Source organism: Pseudoliparis swirei, chromosome 5 (genome assembly GCF_029220125.1).
Source record: "Pseudoliparis swirei isolate HS2019 ecotype Mariana Trench chromosome 5, NWPU_hadal_v1, whole genome shotgun sequence".
In the NCBI taxonomy this organism is placed as follows: domain Eukaryota; kingdom Metazoa; phylum Chordata; class Actinopteri; order Perciformes; family Liparidae; genus Pseudoliparis; species Pseudoliparis swirei.
Window position 1 is genome coordinate 12,478,299 of NC_079392.1, and position 20,406 is coordinate 12,498,704.

The 20,406-nt window shown below is 41.3% G+C and overlaps 1 protein-coding gene across 2 annotated transcripts in view; it reads left to right on the forward strand.

The window, feature by feature from the left end:
• Positions 1 to 20,406, forward strand: part of rab6ba (RAB6B, member RAS oncogene family a) — a 47,941-nt gene that overhangs the window by 14,945 nt on the left and 12,590 nt on the right. Inside the window, exons 2-5 of one of the 2 annotated variants that reach the window (XM_056414863.1) lie at positions 6,025 to 6,083; positions 16,219 to 16,272; positions 16,651 to 16,786; positions 18,462 to 18,573. In XM_056414863.1, the coding sequence (XP_056270838.1) occupies positions 6,025 to 6,083; positions 16,219 to 16,272; positions 16,651 to 16,786; positions 18,462 to 18,573 (361 nt within the window). The remainder of the gene's footprint in view (positions 1 to 6,024; positions 6,084 to 16,218; positions 16,273 to 16,650; positions 16,787 to 18,461; positions 18,574 to 20,406) is intronic. The other variant, XM_056414864.1, reaches the window with a different exon arrangement.

Sequence of the window (20,406 nt, forward strand, 5' to 3'; positions counted from 1 at the left end):
AGCCCTCTGTTGAGCTACTAGTATAGTGTGATGGGGTTGTTATATGATGAATTCCTGCACTGTGTATGTAGAGATATGCACATGAAGGGTCTAAATAATAAAAAACAGTCAGTAAATTGTATTTATAAAGTTCAGTGAGAAATCCCAGAGGAGGGAAGATGAAACTCTTCGACCTCACTAGCTGGATAACAGTCAATAAGCAAAATCGGCCTCTCAGTCCCCTTAAATGTCAGCACTGAAAGGGCGGCAAAATTCATAAAAATTTAACACTACTCTGAACAATCTTGCCTCTGTGAGCGAATCCTCTGATCGCAGTTATTCCAGAGAAATGTATAGATTTTTGTGGATCCAGGCCTTTAGGCTTTAAGCCACACAGATTTGACAACCTGCTTTATAAAGATGATGAAAAGATGAGGGCATTTTACAGGTGTCATAATTATTATTTCATCGTCTTACTGCCTAATATATGGACGTGATCATTTTGTCTGACGGTGCCTCATTCTGGGCCCGTTGTATACATGTTTTACATAATGTCACCAACACTGCAGCTATCATTATTAGAATAAACAGCAGGGTTTGCCCCACCATTATGATTGAACATTGCACAGACATTGCACATGTGTGTTTACAGAACCTGAGAGTCCATTTTATTTTGTATTTAGGTTGTTTTTTTGTTCATGTTGTATTCGTTTAGGATGTCTTAAATTATTTTATGAATAAAGAAGAAGCACAAGTGGGTGGTCTTGTTCCACATGAGCCAATTAAAGCAGTTGTTGTTCCTGTAGACTGCTTTGAAAGGGTGTGCTTGCATTATGTTTTTTATATTATTATTATACCAGTGGCATGTAATCATCTTAAAATGACAATTATATAGTTTATCGCAATTATCTCTGGGACAATATATCAGATGTTGTAAGAAACTCAGCCCTGCAGTTGCATTGTGAATCAAGAATCAACGTCAGGACATCTCTGCCTGTGTTTTGTTCATTTGAACCGTTCCTTTTTTAATCTAGTCTCAACACAATACAATCTGTTCTGGAGAAAATAGCTGGAGGCATTTTTAAGATGTTCTATGATGGGTCAGTCAACAAAATAATTTCCAATGCACAAACAGTCGCATCAGATGGTTCATTTCTATGACGGCATGTGAACCGCGTCTAACTGCATGTCTAAATAGAAACTGGTGACGTTGAGTTCACATACACTATGATGTTAAAGATTTAAAGGCCTTATGGAGAGCCACGTGGGGGCGGTTCGGGGGAATTAGGCCCTCTATCGACGGAGGACATGTTGTGAACGGGGGACAGCTTTCTCCTCTCATTAGACTGGCCATTTATACATCCAAGCAGTGTGACGGTAATCAATAGGTGCCAGACATCGAAGAGAAAGCTATATTGAATAGCCTAAATGTCAAGATGAGACATTTGCACAGACGGCCTGGAAAACTGACAACGCGTGCTATCTATAAATGTTGCATGGTTCCTCTTCCACCCAGGGGAATACGTACCAATATGTAGTTTGATATCAAAATAGTCGACCTTCGCTGTCCACCGTATTGATACTTGAGATAGATGAAGTACAGATTAAAGGACCTTGTTTATTTTGATTAAAAAGATGGCATTTGTCATTTTCTCACTTGTCTCATTAGAGCGCCTGTAGTTTAATATTCCTCAGTAAACCCCTTTGCCCTGTGAGAACACACCACCGTTACGACCTGAATGAAAAGAGCTTGTTGCCCTGTTATCTCTGCCGCTGCCCCCGATTTTACTTTGTCTGACTAAAGCTGCTAATCATTTGAATCACATCATAATCTCTTAAATACTTTTAAGTGTTGACGGCAAAGCGGATGAAAAGCGTACGGAGGGGGAAAATGTTCAGAAATGCAGAGCTAATTCCAAAATGTAATCACAGATCTGCCTTGTTAGTCACTTCTTTATTAGATGAACAGAAAATCCTCTAAATTATTTGCATGCCCAAGCGCTGCTAAGCTTCCTGCTTCTGCACCAGTAATTAAATTCACACAAACAGACCTGGAGTTATGGATATACTGACAAAAACAGAATGCCACACTCAGTTCAGCCTTTTAAGATCAGGAGAATACCGCAGGTTGGATCGGGACATTAAGGGACATATTAATGTTTCCCTTTAGCGCTTCGTTGTAACATCTCGGTCGTGTAATTTAGTGTGCATCGTCACACTGTTTTATGCATCCAAGAGAAATCAAAGTGTGCCCACCCCCCTTTTTTTGGTGTGTTGATGTCTGTTCAGATTTAGTTTAAAGCGCACAGTTCCAGATACTACTTGACTTTGAGCAAGAAATGAGGACGCGGTGTCTCTATCTGAGATGTGAAGCTGTCAGCAGGGACTGAGAGGCACAGAGAGTGCTGTCATGTCGCCCAGTGGGTCGACAAGAATGAGTCGGTGACAAGGACGTTGGATCAGACTCCATATTCTGTCATGACCACGCATGTGAAGACACGCTGTGACAAACATTCAGGGTGGAAAATTGTGAAGCATACTGGGAAGTCATTATTGTATCTGTGTGTAGGGCTGCAGCTATTGAGGGTCTTCATCGCTGATTACGTGATACAAAAAAATACAATTCACAGACTGTTTAATTCTGTGTTAATCTGACCTGCAATAAAAAAGGCCTTAAATATCCATTAAAGGGTAACATGATGGATTGAAGGTTTCTTTTATCTACGCTGGTGCTACAGAGTGGAATAAACTGCCTCCTGAAATAACCCAGAGAAATGTCAAAGGGAGGCTGTTTGATGACATGACCATGTAAAGAAACTCAATGAGATCAGGGGGTTTATACACTTTATACACAACTAAGGTAAACTATTCATTGTGAAAGAGCAATGAGGAACTCTAACTCGACCAACCGATTGTGTGTATTCTAGTGCTGGTTCCTGCTTTGCTGCTTTGTTATTTATTTCTAACACAACACTGTTTAGATGTACACTGCAGACACACATGATACGTTATTTGGACAACGCAAGGGTTTAGAAAGACATGAGTGGTTATGTCACCAATTTATCTAAGTTAACCCCACATTATAATGTAGTGAGCTAACGATATGCTAACCCATGACCTTGGAAGTATCGCTAGCTCACTGTACGTAACTAGTTAGCCCGCATGTTAATGTTAGCCACTGACATCAGAGCAGAGAAACATGCCTTACACTTTGGCTCTGGTATTTTGGTGTTCAAGCAAAGACACCCTCCTCCATACTTTTAAGAGTAGCAATTTTACTACAGCTCCATGCACACTAAATTGCTCTTCACTAGACGAGTTACGATGGAGGTTTAAGTCCAAATAGACCGTGACTGAGTGAGGAGAACTTGATAAATTAGCTGGTATCTGCCTAAAGAAGGACATCTCTGGAGCTAAGTGAGCCAGATGATGTATTGATGAATTAGCATGAAATAATTAGCATAATCAGTGGCTGTGTGTCAAATCCTGCCTCGCAGATATGGAAACCAAGGGAGGGCGCAGACACTTGTAATTAGTCTGCCTGATTAAAACTCTTCCTGTAAACAATTGTAGCTTGATGAACTGTGAATTAAAGACGGATTACATTAACCGACTGCGCCCGCGCCTCCACATTCCTGAGGGACTCGGTCACAGCGCATTTCTCTCACATGAATAATGAATGGGTATTTGGAAATATTTAATAACAGGAATAACTGGAAACTGCACGAACAAATGTTTCACTTTGCACTGGAGATGAGTCTGATGAGACTCATCTATAGCACTCTGGTTATGTTGCACTGGAGTTATCAGGGTTTAAGATATAACTAACAGCTACAGTATAAATACATATATATATATATAAATCAACATTTCCATTTCTTGATATAAAATCATTTAATAAAATCAAAATTGAAAAACGAATGGATAAAACACACTGAAGATTTGGACAATGACTAATGTAATGGAAGACTATTTCATTAGTATAGCAGAAAACTACTTTCTAACTAAAAAACACGTCTCCCACATATATTGAAGGCTTACAGCTGACAAAACACAAAATACATTGAACATCAAGGAAATTTGGGAATTGGAATTAAATGTTATGATTGAAGATACAACACAGGAAGATCTGTGCAACAAATGTCATAAAGGAATCAATCGCCATTAATAGAAATAATTTGATTGGAAAGTAAAAATCTGATATTTCAATACACCTCTTATAATCTCTTCATATGTGAAGGATCCTTCAGCATCATTATGCTGGAGAATATGTTGGAAAATAGGAGATCACACGCATATCTTTTGGGACTGTCCAGTAGTCAAAGGCTTTTGGAAAAATATTTAAAAAGAAATCAATAAAATCAAGTTGAGGTACCCTCAGATACTTTTATTGATTGCCAGGAATATGATAACTGGAAGGATGCAAAACCACCACCATAACTCAGTGGAGACAGATATTAAATCAGGTCCATACAATGTAAATAATTACTGCAAAATTACAAATGACATTAGATATCTTCACAAGAAGATGGACTTGCGTAACATTATACCTAGAGTCGACATAACATCTGTGCTACAACTGAGAGGGGGTGAGGTGACAGACCCCGTAGTGCCACTGTTAAACAAAGGTGTAAACCTGAGTCTGATGTGAATGTCAGTGTTGTTTCTTTTTTCATTTTAATGTCTTATTTCTCTTAAGGTTATTTACTTTATTTCATTTAGTATTTAATGCTTATATTATTTAGTTGTAATCAGATTGACTGTTCGGCCCTTCCCTTCCTCCTCGTTGGCCCTCCTCTTGGAGTGTAGGTGTAGAAATATATACAGTGGGAATGCTGTGTGAGTGTGTATGTGGATATGGATGATTGGGTGTGACTGGATATGGATGGATGTGTGTGTAGGTGTGACTGGATATAGATGGATGTGTGTGTGTAGGTGTGTATTTCAGCTGGTGAGATGTTCGTGTATGTGGAGATTGTCATTTGTACTCGCTGATACTACCTACTTTTGGATGTGTGCTCTATGTTTTGTTGTGTTTATTTATTTGGATGTCAAGGATTGCTCTGTTGATGAAAATTCTAAGTAAAAAGTTCCACAAAAAAAAGATACCGGCTCCCAGCCAACCATCTGCACCGGTGCTAAATGGATAAATGAAGAGTGCGCCTCCCATTTTCTCTGCTCCGGTCCTCATGAATAAAACCACTGAGGATACCAAATCTGAAAACCATAGTGATCATCTATCAACGAGTCGACCATGTCTCACCAGCCTTCGTTTTCTAGAAGTGAATTATTCTGGTACATCATGCCGTTTGCCCCTAAGATGATGAATTATTTATCGAATTAATATGAAATGTGGTGGCTGTTTTCCAGACATTTGTCAGCCACATACCTTAACACGCCTCCATCATGATTCTGGGCAGTTGAATGAAGAATAACTTTTTGCATTAGGTCTGAGTTGTGTACATTGAGGAACACAGTCATAGTACCTGTGGTGGGCTTCCTTCTTGTGTATCCGCTGTGACAACAGCGCGTCCAAAAACCGACATTAAGGAACCAATGGATCGGCCACGATAGCTTCACTTTGTTATTGACGATATTGCCAATGTGTCTCAAATTAATGTTCGAATATCTCTGTGATTGGTTCAGTCTGAATGTCCAGTCCAGGATTACTGAATGTTATTATCTGCAATGTAAAGACATTGAACAGGTGAAGCAATACAAAGCAATAATGTTGGAGCTGAATGCTCAAAACCTGAAGCGTTTTCAACAGATAGTCTAAAACCCCTCTCATTCATCCCTTATGACCCACGAGAAGTATGTGGCTGCGCTTTGATATTTTCCATCTGTGTATTTGCTGTATTCAGGGTGACCAAAGGATTTCATTCGGACCCCGATGCCGCGCACACACACACACACACACACAGTAATGAGCTCCCTGGACAGCAGTGACAGCCATGGCTGTAATCATAACCAGCAATACCACGAGTACCTTTTTATTGAGCGTCTCCTCATTTTAACACATTCTGTCTTTTTCTCCTCTTGCAGTTGGAAAGACGTCCCTGATCACCAGGTTCATGTATGACAGCTTTGACAACACCTATCAGGTAGGTGCTGCTGCACAGAGGGAACATTTAGTCCCTAATGATACATTGTCCCTGTTGATTGTCATTCCTTTCACAGTGAAGCATAGTTTTACATAGATCAAACATGTGACAGGGAAACGGATGTATCAGGTGTGTGTGTGTGTGTGTGTTATTTAAAGCACACCTCTTGAACTGAACAACATTGGGGCCCTTAAGCGATCACTATTTCCAACCTTGTTCTTTCTAATCTCACCCGTCGTTCTAAAAAAGTGAATACTGGTCATGCAGCCACGGCACTTACAGCCGTGTTTGAAGGCTTTTGTAGACACGCAGAAAATGAAACCGGCAGTATTATTGCTTTGCAAGTATCTACTTATATAGTAATAAAAAAGGAATTAAAAATAAATCTTCCCAAGCTACTCTGCCCTCCTCATATAGTTTAGAGAGTGCGTTTGTGTGTTTGTCAGCTCACTCTGGCTCTTTTATGAGGGAGTGTACAGTGTTATGAGCCTGTGCGTTGTGGGAAAGAAATCCAAAATACCATCAGTATAGGAGAGCGCTGAACGTGAAGAAGAGGGGACTTTTGTTGTGCTTCGAGAGAGAAATAACGTGGATACTTTTGTAACCCAAAATCTGAACCTCACCTTCTCCGACTGTCCATTCAATCTTGGTTTTAATTTGATGCCTTCATTAAAAAAACAGCTGTGAATTGGAAAAGACATTTCAATCAGGTACAGAGTGTCCAGTAAAGTTAATAATGTTCTGCAGCCTCTTGGTCCAGCTGCACTCTCTCAAATCCCGGTGCTAATCTGGCTTTGTCTTGAAATCATCTGCAGCGCTCTCTCTAGATTGCCTCAGTTCTTTCTCACCTGCTCCCTCTAATTTGACTTTCTTGTCCTCTTCAGTATACATAACACTTGAAGCTCTCTGCCTCCAGGTATGAACATTTATTAAATGAATATGGCATTTTGGGAGATATGCTTATTTCCAGAGGGCAGATTTTGTTACCTGTTGACGGCGCTTTGTGCTAAACTAAGCTAACCAGCTGCTGGCGGTAGCTTCACATTAAACAGACGGCTACGAGAAGGGTCTCCATCCTCTCGTCTAACTCTGTGCCAGTTAGTGTATTTCACAACATGCCACATTTGTTAGTTTTAGCTGTATTATCATTGTTGCTACAAAGACCGGTTTGGTCTTACTAATGCATCCTGCTAATAACCACAAGAGGCAGAAAAACACCCCAAACATGTCCCTATTCTTCAGAGTGCTGTGCGACTGTAATGAGACTTGAGCGGCTCATTGTGGAGATTAAATTGTCTGTGTGAGCTCTGTGATGCTGCGCTTTCACAGATGCCGCTATAGTCTCTTATATTTTTACATTTGTAAGTCATGACGGACTACAGAGCCAGACGTTTCACACGGACTGCGAGGGCTCATGTCTTTGTGTTGTTAAACTGCTGAATCTCTTTGTCACACATTACTATGGAACAGGCTTATATTTGGGCAAATTTAGCTGCAGACTTAAAGGCTGGGAAACAGTTATCAGCTGATTACCCAACATCTTACCTTATCAGTATCTCAACAGTGGGAGAAGTAATTAATCTGTTCATGAGTTCTGTTTTTGCTGGATGATTGGTAGAATGGAAAGATGACTCGACTGTATTTTTTAAAGTCTGTAATTAGTACTTTTCCTCAGTCATAACTCAAATCTAAACACGGAGACACGATGCACATATTATAAACTTCAATGTAACTCGCCCTTTCCGAGGGTATCATTACATCCGATGTCAGAAAAAAGTAAATAAAAGACTTCATGAGGGTAAAAAATATCCTCATCACTTCAGAATCTAAGTAAACCAATGATAGCTGTCTGTAGACCGAACAGGATCTGCTCGTTGATAATTCAACACACTTTCAATGTTGCCAATTTGCTAAATTGTAAACAAATAACTGCCCAAAAGGTTGAGGCCCGCAGCTCAACTCTCTGAATCTACTGAATACTTACTTTCCTGTTGGTATTCCCCAAATGATTGAACTGTATTTCCAAAAATGTGAGCATGATAATCCTCCAAATAGATACAAGACACTGAATAATAAAAGGAGTGACTAAATATGTTAATATTAAGGCTCAGGAGGTCAGGGTGGAGTCGTGGGCTTAAAGCAGGGGTGTCAAACTCAAAAACACAGTGGGCCGAAATGAAGAAATTGATACAAGTAAAGGTCCAGATGGGTTCAACGTTTATAAAAAATGTATTGAAAGAACCTTAGTGCACTTATTGAACCTGGAACTAACAAGGCCTATAGAGTATTGCCTATAAAACAACATTAATTATGAAATGAATGAATAAAAAAAATACATAAATAAATAAAAATAAAAGTAATAAAATCTGTTTCATTAATTGCTTATGGCCCTCTCTGCAGTTTTTCCAGAGTAATTTCAAGTGAAAACGTTTTCTACAGGCAAACAGCCAAAAATAATTTACTTCAATGAAAAATCAAATGTCTTGTAGTAGCAAGAGGAAAAAAATGCAAAAGTTAAACTAAATTATAAACTGAAAATGCGTCAAAGCACCGTTTGCTGCTCTGATGCTCACTGGTCTGAGCCAGACACTCGGTGTCTCATCTTGGATACAAGGTCATCAATGTCTGGGGTCAGGCTCTGAGCTGAGGAAATCCTCAGGATGGAGTGAAGGTGCTCATCAGTAAGACGAGTCCTGGGTGAAGTTTTGTTTCTCTTCATCAAAGAGAACAGTTGTTCACACAGGTATGTGCTGCCACACATAGAGAGGTGTGAGCAGCCTGGGAGGCAGCTGGGGCCTTGTGTCGGGGATAAACGTGGAAACTCTGCAGCCCACAGACTCATGTTGCCTTCAGCGTGTCACTGCATTGGAGCTCCATCAGCTCCATGTGGAGGTTTGATGGTGCGTTTTCCACTTCAGCTGCAAATAGATTACTGAGCAGTTCAAACCTGCTTTGTTGGGCTTCAAAATCGGCAAATCGGCGTGTGAATGTCTTTCAAATGCCACGCGGTGCGTTTTTACGAGCGTTTTTAGGCGCGCCTGTTTTCCCGACGAGACGCTCATATTAGCGGTAATTAACTACGAAGAGCTTTATAATTCTAAATCGAAACACGACTCCACCGACTTTAAAAGTGGCGTCTGGTGTGATCGCGCCCTTATGTTGTGTTCTTTCATTACAGCCACACTGTCACCGCACAGAAGACACACAGCTTTCCTATTTACATCCGCGAACATACACTGAGCCTCCCACCTGTCTTGAAAACTCCTGTTTTCAAATTCTACCTTTCGTTTAGCCATTTTTTGGGGAGAGGGATAGTTGAAAGTTGACAGAAGTGATATGTCATACAGACTGTGAGGCGCGCATTCGTGGGCCCGCGAATGACGTGCCGACACACGGAACGTGCATTGTGGGATTTGTGGTATTATGGTGGTGCGTGCGATATACCGGCGGGCCAGCTCTAATAGTAAATAGATTTGATCATGCGGGCCAAAGATAATTCATTCGGGCCACATCCGGCCCGCGGGCCCCGAGTTTGACACATGTGGCTTAAAGGGTTAGTCAGTGTTGAGCAGGGTCGTCCTTCAAACAGATGATCGGCGGTTCAATCCCCGGCTCCGCTAGCCCATGTCGATGTGTCCTTGGGCAACCCCAAAATGTCTCCCGTAGCTGTGCCTATGATGTATGAATGTGTGTGAATGTTAGTTACTGCTGAATGGAGCCGTAGCTCCTCCCATCAGTGTATGAAAGCTCTGTACAAGTACAGCTCCATTTAGAGGGTGTAGATTTTGGGGGGCAAATGTTGACACAATGTGTTATGACTGTAGTGAGATGAATATCCTATAATGCATGGGGAGTAAACGTGACAGAGTAACCACTACCTGGCCTGAATGCAGTCTGCCTCGCTCCAAGGCCGCCGCTGTAACTCCCAACCGCAATGCACGTCAATAAATCAACTTCCGTGAAATCTGACAGTCATCAAAGTCGGCGCCTAGCATCCGCCCTTTTTAAGTGGGCTGGTCGGGCCGAGTGCGAGGCGGACAGAGGCCCGGCAGATAGCATCTGCTTATTTAATAATGTCCCCATATGCGGTTGAATGCTCTCTGTCTCTGCCCCACTCTATTGTAATAGCCTGTGAGCAGCAGCCATGAGGAATACGAAAATCTGTTGTTTGTATGTAAAACAAAGATGTTTGAATCCACTGCTTAAAAACTCTTTTCTTCATTACGTCGCCTTTTTGTTTTTATTATTTCATTATTTTTTTACCAAAAAGTGGATTAATGATTCTGTTATGTGCCACAACCTGTGCTAAAAGTGTACCTTCTCTTCTCTCTCTGTGTGTGTGTGTGTGTGTGTGTGTGTGCTCTCAGTGACAGGTAGGGCTGTTAATGCTGTTTTTTTTCTCATAACTCCAGAGAACTTTGAGTATTAATTGAAATGCTGCATACATTAGCTCAGTTTGAATGTGTATGCTGCTGCTCATAGAGCGAAATGAAGGGGGGCGGGGCTGCTACATTTGCGGGTGAGGGTGGAGAGATGTTATGAGCCTGAAGGAGACGTCTTCCCCGATAAGAAGATTTATGAAGTCGCCGTTTCCGGGGCCTGCATACCAAATCACTGCACGTGTTTTGTTTTGTTTTCATGTCGAGCTCTCTGATCTGAGCACATCCAGTTCAGTCCTTTTCAAAGGGAGAGGAGCAGTGTATTTAGAGAGCGAGGGCCCATCACAAAGATGAAACCGAGCGTGGTTGTGACTTCAGTCAACCGGGGGAGGTGAGCGAGGCGAGCCAGATTTGCAGCCTATAAAGCAGCAGCCTCCCATCAAGCAGCCACCCAGCCGAGAGCGACAGAGGCAGGCGTCCTCAATGCCTGATCGCACATGCGAAAGGGCTCGCAGCCCCCCAGAGGCAGAGCTGTCAGTCAGGCCTGGCCACCAGGCTGCGACTGCATCTGTCTGCTCTGCCCAAACACTCAGATATTTAGTCTAGCAACAGGCGGATCTGATTTATTGGTCATTCAAACAGAATGTAGAATGGGACAATGTGAAGCGCAGGATAAATCAATAAAGATCTTGACTATTTTCACTAAATTCGTCCACATAATCTATTAAATATGTGTTGCCCTACTTAAGTTAACAGCATCAAACTGGAATAATGTGAAAGTCTTATTTGCTCACTGTTTTACGAATAAAAAAAAGGGCATTTGTTCCAGCTTCTCAATTGTGAGAATTTGCTCTTTTTCCATTGTCTTCTGTGATGGTAAATTGAACACATTTGGGTTTAGGACTTCTTGTCAGACAACACAAGAACCTTGAAGACGTCGTCTTGGTCTGAAGGAAATGTTTTACTATTTATAGCCCCATCAATTGGTCAAATAATTGATTTAATCAAAAACGCTCGGACACACACACTCGGCCACAGTTTGAAGATGTCACCTTGAACTATGGGAGCCCTCATCCTCTGTTGTCTTCTCCGATTGTATTGAACTCTATTGCAGCCAGCCCCAGCGACAAGTTCTTCTCTTTCAATCTGCTGGATTGATTCATTTAAAATAAAGTACCCATGATGCTTTGTGACATGTGGAAAATGAGTTAAATAGACTAATTATGAATTTGCACCGGCACGATTGGCTCTGCTGTGGTTAGAAATGTATCGAGCTGTAATTGTTGAGTTCAACATATATTACATACACAGCCTGCTGTCTGGTGGAGAAGGCCCAATCATTGACTGATCTGTTCCCTCTGGTGCTGGGAAGTAAATTCCAAATTCATCGGATTTTGCGTGCTCACAAACTGCTATCAAACGGCGCTGTGAGCAAATAGCCAGCATGCTCACTGTGACTCGGGGTTTGTTGTCTTAACCCTTGTGTTGCCTTTGGGTCATTTTGACCCGATTCAATGTTTCACCCTCCTATTACCTTTATATTTACTAACATATTTTACCCTTTGGGTTCAATTTGACGCCAGCAATTAAAACCTCCAGAAAATTATTAGAATTAATATTGTTTTCCAAGTTTAAGTGTGAGGCACTTTATGTTTGTTTGTTGACTACCGAAAGAACACCGACATTAAACATTGAATGGGGTCAAATTAATCCTAAAGCGGGGGGAGGGTGTAATATTGATTCGGGTCAAAATGACCCTAAGGCAACACAAGGGTTAACAGAGTCCAGTTGGAGGGCTTTGGAAGTCCTGGTGGGAGCAGCAGTGGTAAAACAAGTGTTCAGATTCTCCATTTGAATAAAAGCAAAGAAATGCCACAACAAGAAAAAAAGACGACAATAATAAGTTAAAATCATATATCTGGTATTTAAGTTTAGCTCTAGCTGAAAGGAGCGCCTCAAGGGGCACTGATTGACGCGTGCTCTGCCTAACCGGACACAAACATGGTCCCCGAAGCCTAAAAAGATAAATTTTTCACGATGCTCGAGGCCGACTCCATCACTGCAGTGTTGTGCTCACTGCTGAAACACATTAATCACACTTCCTCTGAGAATTCACAAATGTAAATGGTGTTCTTGTGAACTACAAATTCTGTCTGAATATACAGTCAATGTTAACACACAGAGATAACATTATGGCCAAAACATCTTTTGCTGAATACACTTTCACATGTGTTTACGGTGCCTACAATAACATCTGGTTGAGCGCAGTTGTACTTGAGAGGAAATGTCTCACATTGATGTGATTTCCATCTTCGCTGAGTCATCATGTTGGAGTGCAGACAAACCCACTGTGACGCCTACCCGGATACCTGTTAGCAGTTTAACTTGTGTGGCATGTACAGCGATCGTGGCTGTAATTGAATATAATTACGGAGGAATGAAGAACGTGGGGCATCACTTTGTTTGTGGAACTCTCGCTATCCAAAGCAAAACTTTATTTGTCACATGTCATCTTCAGTACCTCTTATTGGTTGTTCTCTTTGTCCATCCAGTGACAGGATTAACCCTATAAGGTATGCATATGACAAGACATCAAATATACACATCATATAATTGAGAACATATCTTGTGTATGTTAACAATACCATTCCCTGATCTAGATGCAGGACTGGTCTATAATGTGATTGTCAAAAGTCACAACTACCTCTATCTAATTGTCTGAACTAGGTCTGTGACAAACTATTATTTTCTTCATTGATTCATCAATTGATTAATCAGATTATTTTCTTTAAAAAAAATGTTATTCATGTTTTTGTCTGTAAAATGAACTAAGATCTTACCAAAGATAAAGGTGACAGTTTAATTCGTCTTAGTTGATCTGATCAACTGTCCTGAATCCAAAGATTTTCATTTCACAATGATAATTGAGAACGAAAAAGCATTATATCCCAGAAGTCCCTTGAAATTGTTGCTACATGAGAAAAAGGGCTGTGGTAATTTTTTTTATTTTTTAAACTACAACCCATAATGCACTGCCAGCGCTTGATATGCTTGAAATTGGATTGGTGATACAATCTGGTTGAAAATGTATAAAGTGTCCCTTAAAAAACACTCTTTTTTTAAAGATGTTCCCAGATTTTAATACTCACGGCAATTTGACCACCGCAAAAACTAGTTTTGATCTGCTGACATGGCAGTTTGGTAAGAAACAGTTCACTCCCTCTGATCTCGGCCATGGTGTTGCTGCTTGTATTATGTGGAGTCGGTGTGTTTTCGCATCACCGTCAGTTTGATTTGTCCTCTTAAATCCTATTGTATGATGGACCAAGTCTTCATGATCTCTTAATGTCATAATCAATTAATCTAGTGAGGATTTCACTTGTGAAAAACGTGGCCATATTCAAGTAAGAAAGAAAACCATTTAAAATATAATGTGAGTGAAATCCCCTTAGATATGTTCAAAATACAAATATTTGCCCTAGTGCCTGGCAGAATGAGCCTGAGAGCCACGGACTGCCTTCTGACAATGTGCGGTAGTTAAAAATGGAATAGGCATATTAATAATTTCTGGCGATCTTATGCGTATAACTGATTCTATATTTAAAACTGTGGCCAGAAAGAGCCTTCAGCACCTCTGCCACACCCAAAGGGGAAACTCCTGCCACATCTCCATGCTTGTGTCCAAATTAAGCTTATTTTTTCAGTGTTTCCTCAAGTGACCTACATTTAAAATACGCTCTGTAATTTAAAAGTTATTTTAATGGGGAGTGATTTCTTTTTTCAGCCGTTTCTGGAAGTTGATTTCAAGCATATTCTGCCAGAATAATAATAACCTGTCTGAGCAGTCTGTTTTGGTGCTGAAACGGCCAAACAAGTCATTTTCTTATCTCTCGAACTATAATTAATCTTGTATCAAGTACTTTATAATCCTAATTCTTTCCAGCCTAGCGCGGCTCGATGAGACTGAGTATAAGGGAAGAGTATAGACGACCTCCTGTCTTCGTGCCAGACTCTCTGAGTTAGGCCACTGTTGGAGCTGGCATCGCCAAGGAAACAAGTGCGTGATCAAGCTGCTGATACCCAGTCCTTTTCAAAGTGGGTGGTGCCGTAGACGACACACAAATGTCCCTCCTCCCACCTGCTTAGGGCAAATGTATCTTGGTACCAATAGAATGTAGCATATTTCCGTTGAAATCAGCCCATCAGGCCTATCGGCCCCCTGCAGTGCGTGCTCCAGCTGGCCGCTGCTGCAGTTGGCTGGCCGAGGTCACGCTCTACACACGCAGCTGGAGACTGGTGCGGGATCCTGGGTCAGTCCTGCACACCCGCTACCATCGAGCCCGCTTTACTTTCATCCCTTCGCTCACTGAGACGTCAAACATCTGGATGCACCATATGAAATCTGCCTTAACCAGCTGTCATTACCAGTATCGTTCCACCTGTCTCTTTAATTTTTATAGGAATTGTTAAGGTGCATACACTCTAATAGAGTATAAGGAACAGTTCTGGCATAAAGTAAAAAAAGATTTTAGTCACATAAATAAACCCAGATTTTCAGTTAAGCATTACATTTCTAGGTTTTGATTTGTACATCGGTGATTTCGCGGCAGGCAGAAAGCCGCGGGCGTGGCTGTGGAAAGTAAACATCCCATGAAGAGGGAACACGCGGCGCCATCTGCCTCGTGACACAACAAGGGTTGTCGTTAGATTGCCCTGATAAATGGGTAATGTGAGAGAATACAAGCCGTGATTTTAAGCAGCCCATTTGAGTATGAAAATCGTCCTCAAACAAAATTTTTATTATTGAAGTGGAATAGCTCTTCGCACATTCATAGCTATTAGCACATTCATAGCTATTAGTACACTAATAGCTGACAAACTGCAGTCGTTCCCAAAGACTGCCTTGGGAACCACAGGCGGGGTCTGAGGAGACTTCATCAGGGTCGCAGATTACATTTGCAGAATTTCCTCCATAGTCTTCAGTTTAACATGTATGTCTGCAGAGGAGGCCTTAATGATCGTATCGTTCTGATGATTTGACTGTGGCTCAGTGGTGAACAGGGTCGTCCTTCTATCAGAGGATCGGCAGTTTGATCCCCAGATTCGTTAACCCGTGTCGATGTTCCCTTGGGAAAGACCCTTAAACCCAAACTGCTCCCGTACCTGTGCATTTGGTGTGTGAATGTGTATGAATGTTAGTTACTGCTGATGGGCAGGTGTCACCTGAGCCATCAGTGTATGAATGTATGAGTATGAAATGTGGTGTTAAAGCGCTTTATCATAATTGTAGCCTACTTATTACATTGAATCTAAAGCCTGTTAACTCCCGTCCAAATGCATGTCATTTGTCAAGTGTTCAACGTGTATATATTTTCAGCTTGAGGACAACAACAATGGAGCGTGTGAATTTCCCTTGAACCTTTTTGGTTTCAAAATACGGGTGACAGGTTGGCTCAAAATACACAACATGGGTCTACGGGGGGGAAACACTTGAGAAACACTGCTCCACTTAAAAAACAAACAGACATTATAAACTCTAAGGTAATCACAGATTTATTGTTGCAGTGCTGTTGTATTGGATTGCATTAGAGTTCACAGGTGTTCCTTACACCCTACGCGAGGCGAGGTTATGTGATCAGGACTGTAATGAACCACCGGATCATCTTGTCTCCCTTCTGCATCCCTAACCTCAGTGTTCCTCTGTAAATACCGTGTTGATCATGCTGATCCAAGGATGTCTTCTTCCCCTAAACCAGGCCACAATTGGAATTGACTTCCTGTCGAAAACCATGTACTTGGAGGATCGAACGGTAAGAAGCCTCAGTTACAGCTGTACACTGTCATGTGACATGTTATGTGCCAGCAGCTTTTTTGTCTGCTCGTTGCCACAGTAATGCATCAGCTCATTGACGAACAGCGTCTGTCTTGCTATGTATATGAATGCAACATGTCTGCATGTCTGTTTAGCTCGAGGAATCTTTCCATACTGCAGCACGACCTCGGATGCCTTATTTCCACTCATATAAATGAGTGTGGACGTTGCGACTGAAAACCCTTAGATGCATATCTATTCGTGCCATCATTGTGTTGTGTACTTGTGTGTGTGTGTGTGTGAGTGAGTGTTTATGTGTGTGTGTGGAGGGAACCGACTTCCCAGGCTCTCTGACTTTCTATCTGAATAATCTCAGTGTCCTCGGCTGTCTCTCTCTGAACCCCAGGTGAGGTTGCAGCTCTGGGACACAGCGGGACAGGAGCGCTTCCGGAGCCTCATCCCCAGTTACATCCGGGACTCCACTGTGGCCGTGGTGGTCTATGACATTACAAGTCAGTGTGCCCTTATGACATATGTACATTTCATAACCCTCAGTGGGCTTTGTTCCACCTGCTAGGGTTCATCTGTAATCATACTTAATAAGTTTATCTTTTTTTTTAAACCAAAACCTTCACTGTCTCTAATAGTGAAACATTCATGATTTTACTGTGGAGGAGAATCAAACTTGCAATTTAACAAACACCTCTTTGATATTTCCCATAAGCAAATGTGATACACGGCACATTCAGATGAGACTTATTGCTTTCCCCCCTTCTCAAATTATCTCCGTCCTGGTTGATACAGTGGTCACAGCGAAGGTAGCTAAATACTACAGGTCCAACATTACTGGGGGCAGCAGAACAAGCTATTGTTGTTTTAATTAAGTAGTCACGCTTTTTTTATTTATTCTGTGTGCAGCCGTGATCTGGTTTTATCCTGCGCACTGCACGAGGTGTGACACCCACGTCTCACAGTTCACTGCGGCTGCTCCTTCATGTTCCATTGCTCCCTGCCATATTTCAAACTGTCTCTTTTGTAGAGGCTTCCTTTGATACACGATAGCAGCCGGTGTCGAACACATTTCCTGTGACTCCGTAACAAGTCAACTTGTGCTTTTACTGTGAAGCTGCAGCGGTAGGACATATTTACATCAGTAATAACTTAATACAGCATCTTTTTCGGGAATGTCGCCATAGACACCGAGCTCCTGATACTGAAAATGTACTTTCATCAGGGGGCCAGAGGCTCAATCGCCATTATGTTTCCTAATTGGGTATAGATAGTGACTTGAAAGAGTTATATTAATTTAAATATTTGAGTTTGACTTTAAAGACTACATGTCCTGAGCTCTTCTTGGAGCAGAAATGTATTAATGCTTGCACCGCACCAAATACATTGTATATCTATTAATGCATAAGCATTTATATACATATGCATTGTGTTTATAGCGCATAATGACATTAATGCTTTTTAGAAAGTTGATCCTGAATATATCATATCACCTCGCGAATGTATTCTGCTTAACAGTCATCAGTCAAGTGAAACAGAAGTATTCAACGTTAGTTTTTAAAACCATGTAATTTTCAGTATAGTGAGAATCAATTTCCATGACAAAGTGATATTTAGTCCTTCTCACATCTATCTGTTGCTTCTTTTTAAATCTTTAAAAGTGCAAATTACATATAATGTAATTTGTTACCAAAACCTCAAAACCATGTTCCTTTTCTTTCCACACCTTCCCAGTCCAAGAATAAAAACCGGCTCCCAAGTCTGCAGGTCCGCAAGTCTGCACACTCGGTAGACCTGGCAAAGCTCAAAGGGATTTATGGGGACCTCCAACGTGCTACTGTGGCTTTAATGTGTAATTCCCATTGTGTATATATCTATCGATCAGCTGATATCTTAACATCAAGATGTGTAAGATCTTTGTCTAGAATGAATAATTAGCTGCGGGAGGTAATCCAAAATATTGGGCACATTTTGAACGCACAGATTTCCGCAGATTATTTCCTGCCAGCTGTTATAAAAACACCAAGCACGTCCATTTGAAACTCCAGATGAAATGTGACTCGATTAGTTTAGAGTAGTAGCAACAGGAGAGGTGTCGGTGTCTTGAAAATTGCTGCAGTTGCACAAAATGCATCTTTTGTCATAATTTGACTAAGCGTCGTCCTTTCTCTTCGGCAGATGTGAATTCATTCCAGCAGACGTCAAAATGGATTGAGGACGTGAGAACAGAGAGAGGAAGTGATGTCATCATCATGCTCGTCGGCAACAAAACAGACCTGGTGGATAAGAGGTGCGTATGTTCCAGAGGAAACGGCACCTGTAGCGCGCGTTCGTCTCCTTTTATGTCTCGGCACCATGGCAACCACGATGTGCAAAGTGTCAGTCCGTCTGTCGGCCTGTGGGAACATTCAGTCGAGCATCCTCGAGAACAAAACATGATAAAAGAATCAGACTGACTCCCTGCAGAGGAGATGATTTGATTAGATGCCAGAGAGTCCTGCTGAATACATCTGTATGTTATTGAGACAGAATTAATTATCTTGAGGCCAAAAATAACTCCTTAGTTTAACATATGAATCTTTATATAATGCCACCTCAGTAAGTCTCATGAAGATATGTACATTTGCTTCTTTCTGTATCAAATATCTGAATGAATGCACTCATTAGCATAACAGGTTATGTTGCGTGTTGTCATCGTAATTAAGTTAGAACATTTGGCAACTCAGCAGCTCTAATCTCTACAAGCAAGCAATCATTTTGTCCCCTTTCAAAGCAATAACTCAGTGACTTAGTCCCCGGTGACACTCGAGCAATCACGATCGGTGTGCACTTGGGACTTATTTTTTTTAATGAACATAACGCTATAGTGAAGAAAGGGGGCGGCTGCTGTTTAATACAGCTGAGAAGGGCGAAAGACATCGATTTGAAACAGGGTAAAGGTGAGATGTCGTGAAACTGAAATATACAGTCGTGGAATATACAGGGAGAATTTAACCATAAAATAGCTTGTGCCAAAATGAATAAATGCTGCATTCTCTTTGCTCGAGATGGAATACAGATTTAAAGTCATATTATGTTGAGCCGAGGCTACTGAATGACTGGCAGCTGTGGCACATGACACATGCCCAGTGTCACCGGAGCTATGAGGCTGGAGGCTGATGTCGCTATAAAATAAAGGGATGGCGTCTGCTCGACACTTTGCTAAAACAGCTGACCATCTACTTTCTGGTCCGGTTGACTGATCTTGTGTCATTTTGAGAAAACGGTGAGCCAACATTGTCGATGTTGGTGTGGAGCGATTGGGTTTGATCCTCTGGCTCAGAATCAGATTACCATGCATAAATCAGGCACACATAATTGAATTTGTCTTGTCAGCTTCATGTAACATGTACACCGCATTAGCATGTCGAGGATCTACCGTACTTTGAGCAGCGGAAATAAGTTGCCTTTGGCATTCTTTGTCTTAGAAACAACGTGCGACTGACTGAAGGGCATGCATAAAGGAAAGTGCTGAGGAGGGCAGTTTCCTGCTGGATCTGTCAATATAAGTTCATGGCTGCCATGACAACAGACCAAAGGCAGGCGCTTTGTTTTTGAGATTTAAATTGTGACGGTACAGTAAGACCTGGCAGGATCCCATGTGATTCCACAATGTAGTAAGGAGCATATTTAAGATGATATCAAATTGTATGGAAGCCCGTATTGTAAACTGCAAAAAGCCAATTTTCATTTTCACACAACTAGTACGACTTTGAAAGTGAATCGTTGAACAGCTTTTTTTCCCTTTCCATTTCAATCTAGTCAAATTACATATAATATGTGTACAATTATAATGCTATTGGGGACTTACATTTTCAAGTTTACATTATCATTTTTAATCTCCAATGAGTTTCCATAAAATAAAGACTGAGCTGTAATATTAATTCACAGCAGGTGAGGCGTTAAACAAAACAAAAAAATTAAAATGTGTCCTCCGAAAAAACTGAACTGAAAACTACTGAACCGTTTCCCTTTAATGTATAGGTAATTTATTTTAGGACAATTAAGTTGGGTCCTAATTGGGTCTGTTAAGTCCAGTAAATGTTCCCTGAAATAGAATTTAAGGCTATTTACTGCGTGAACA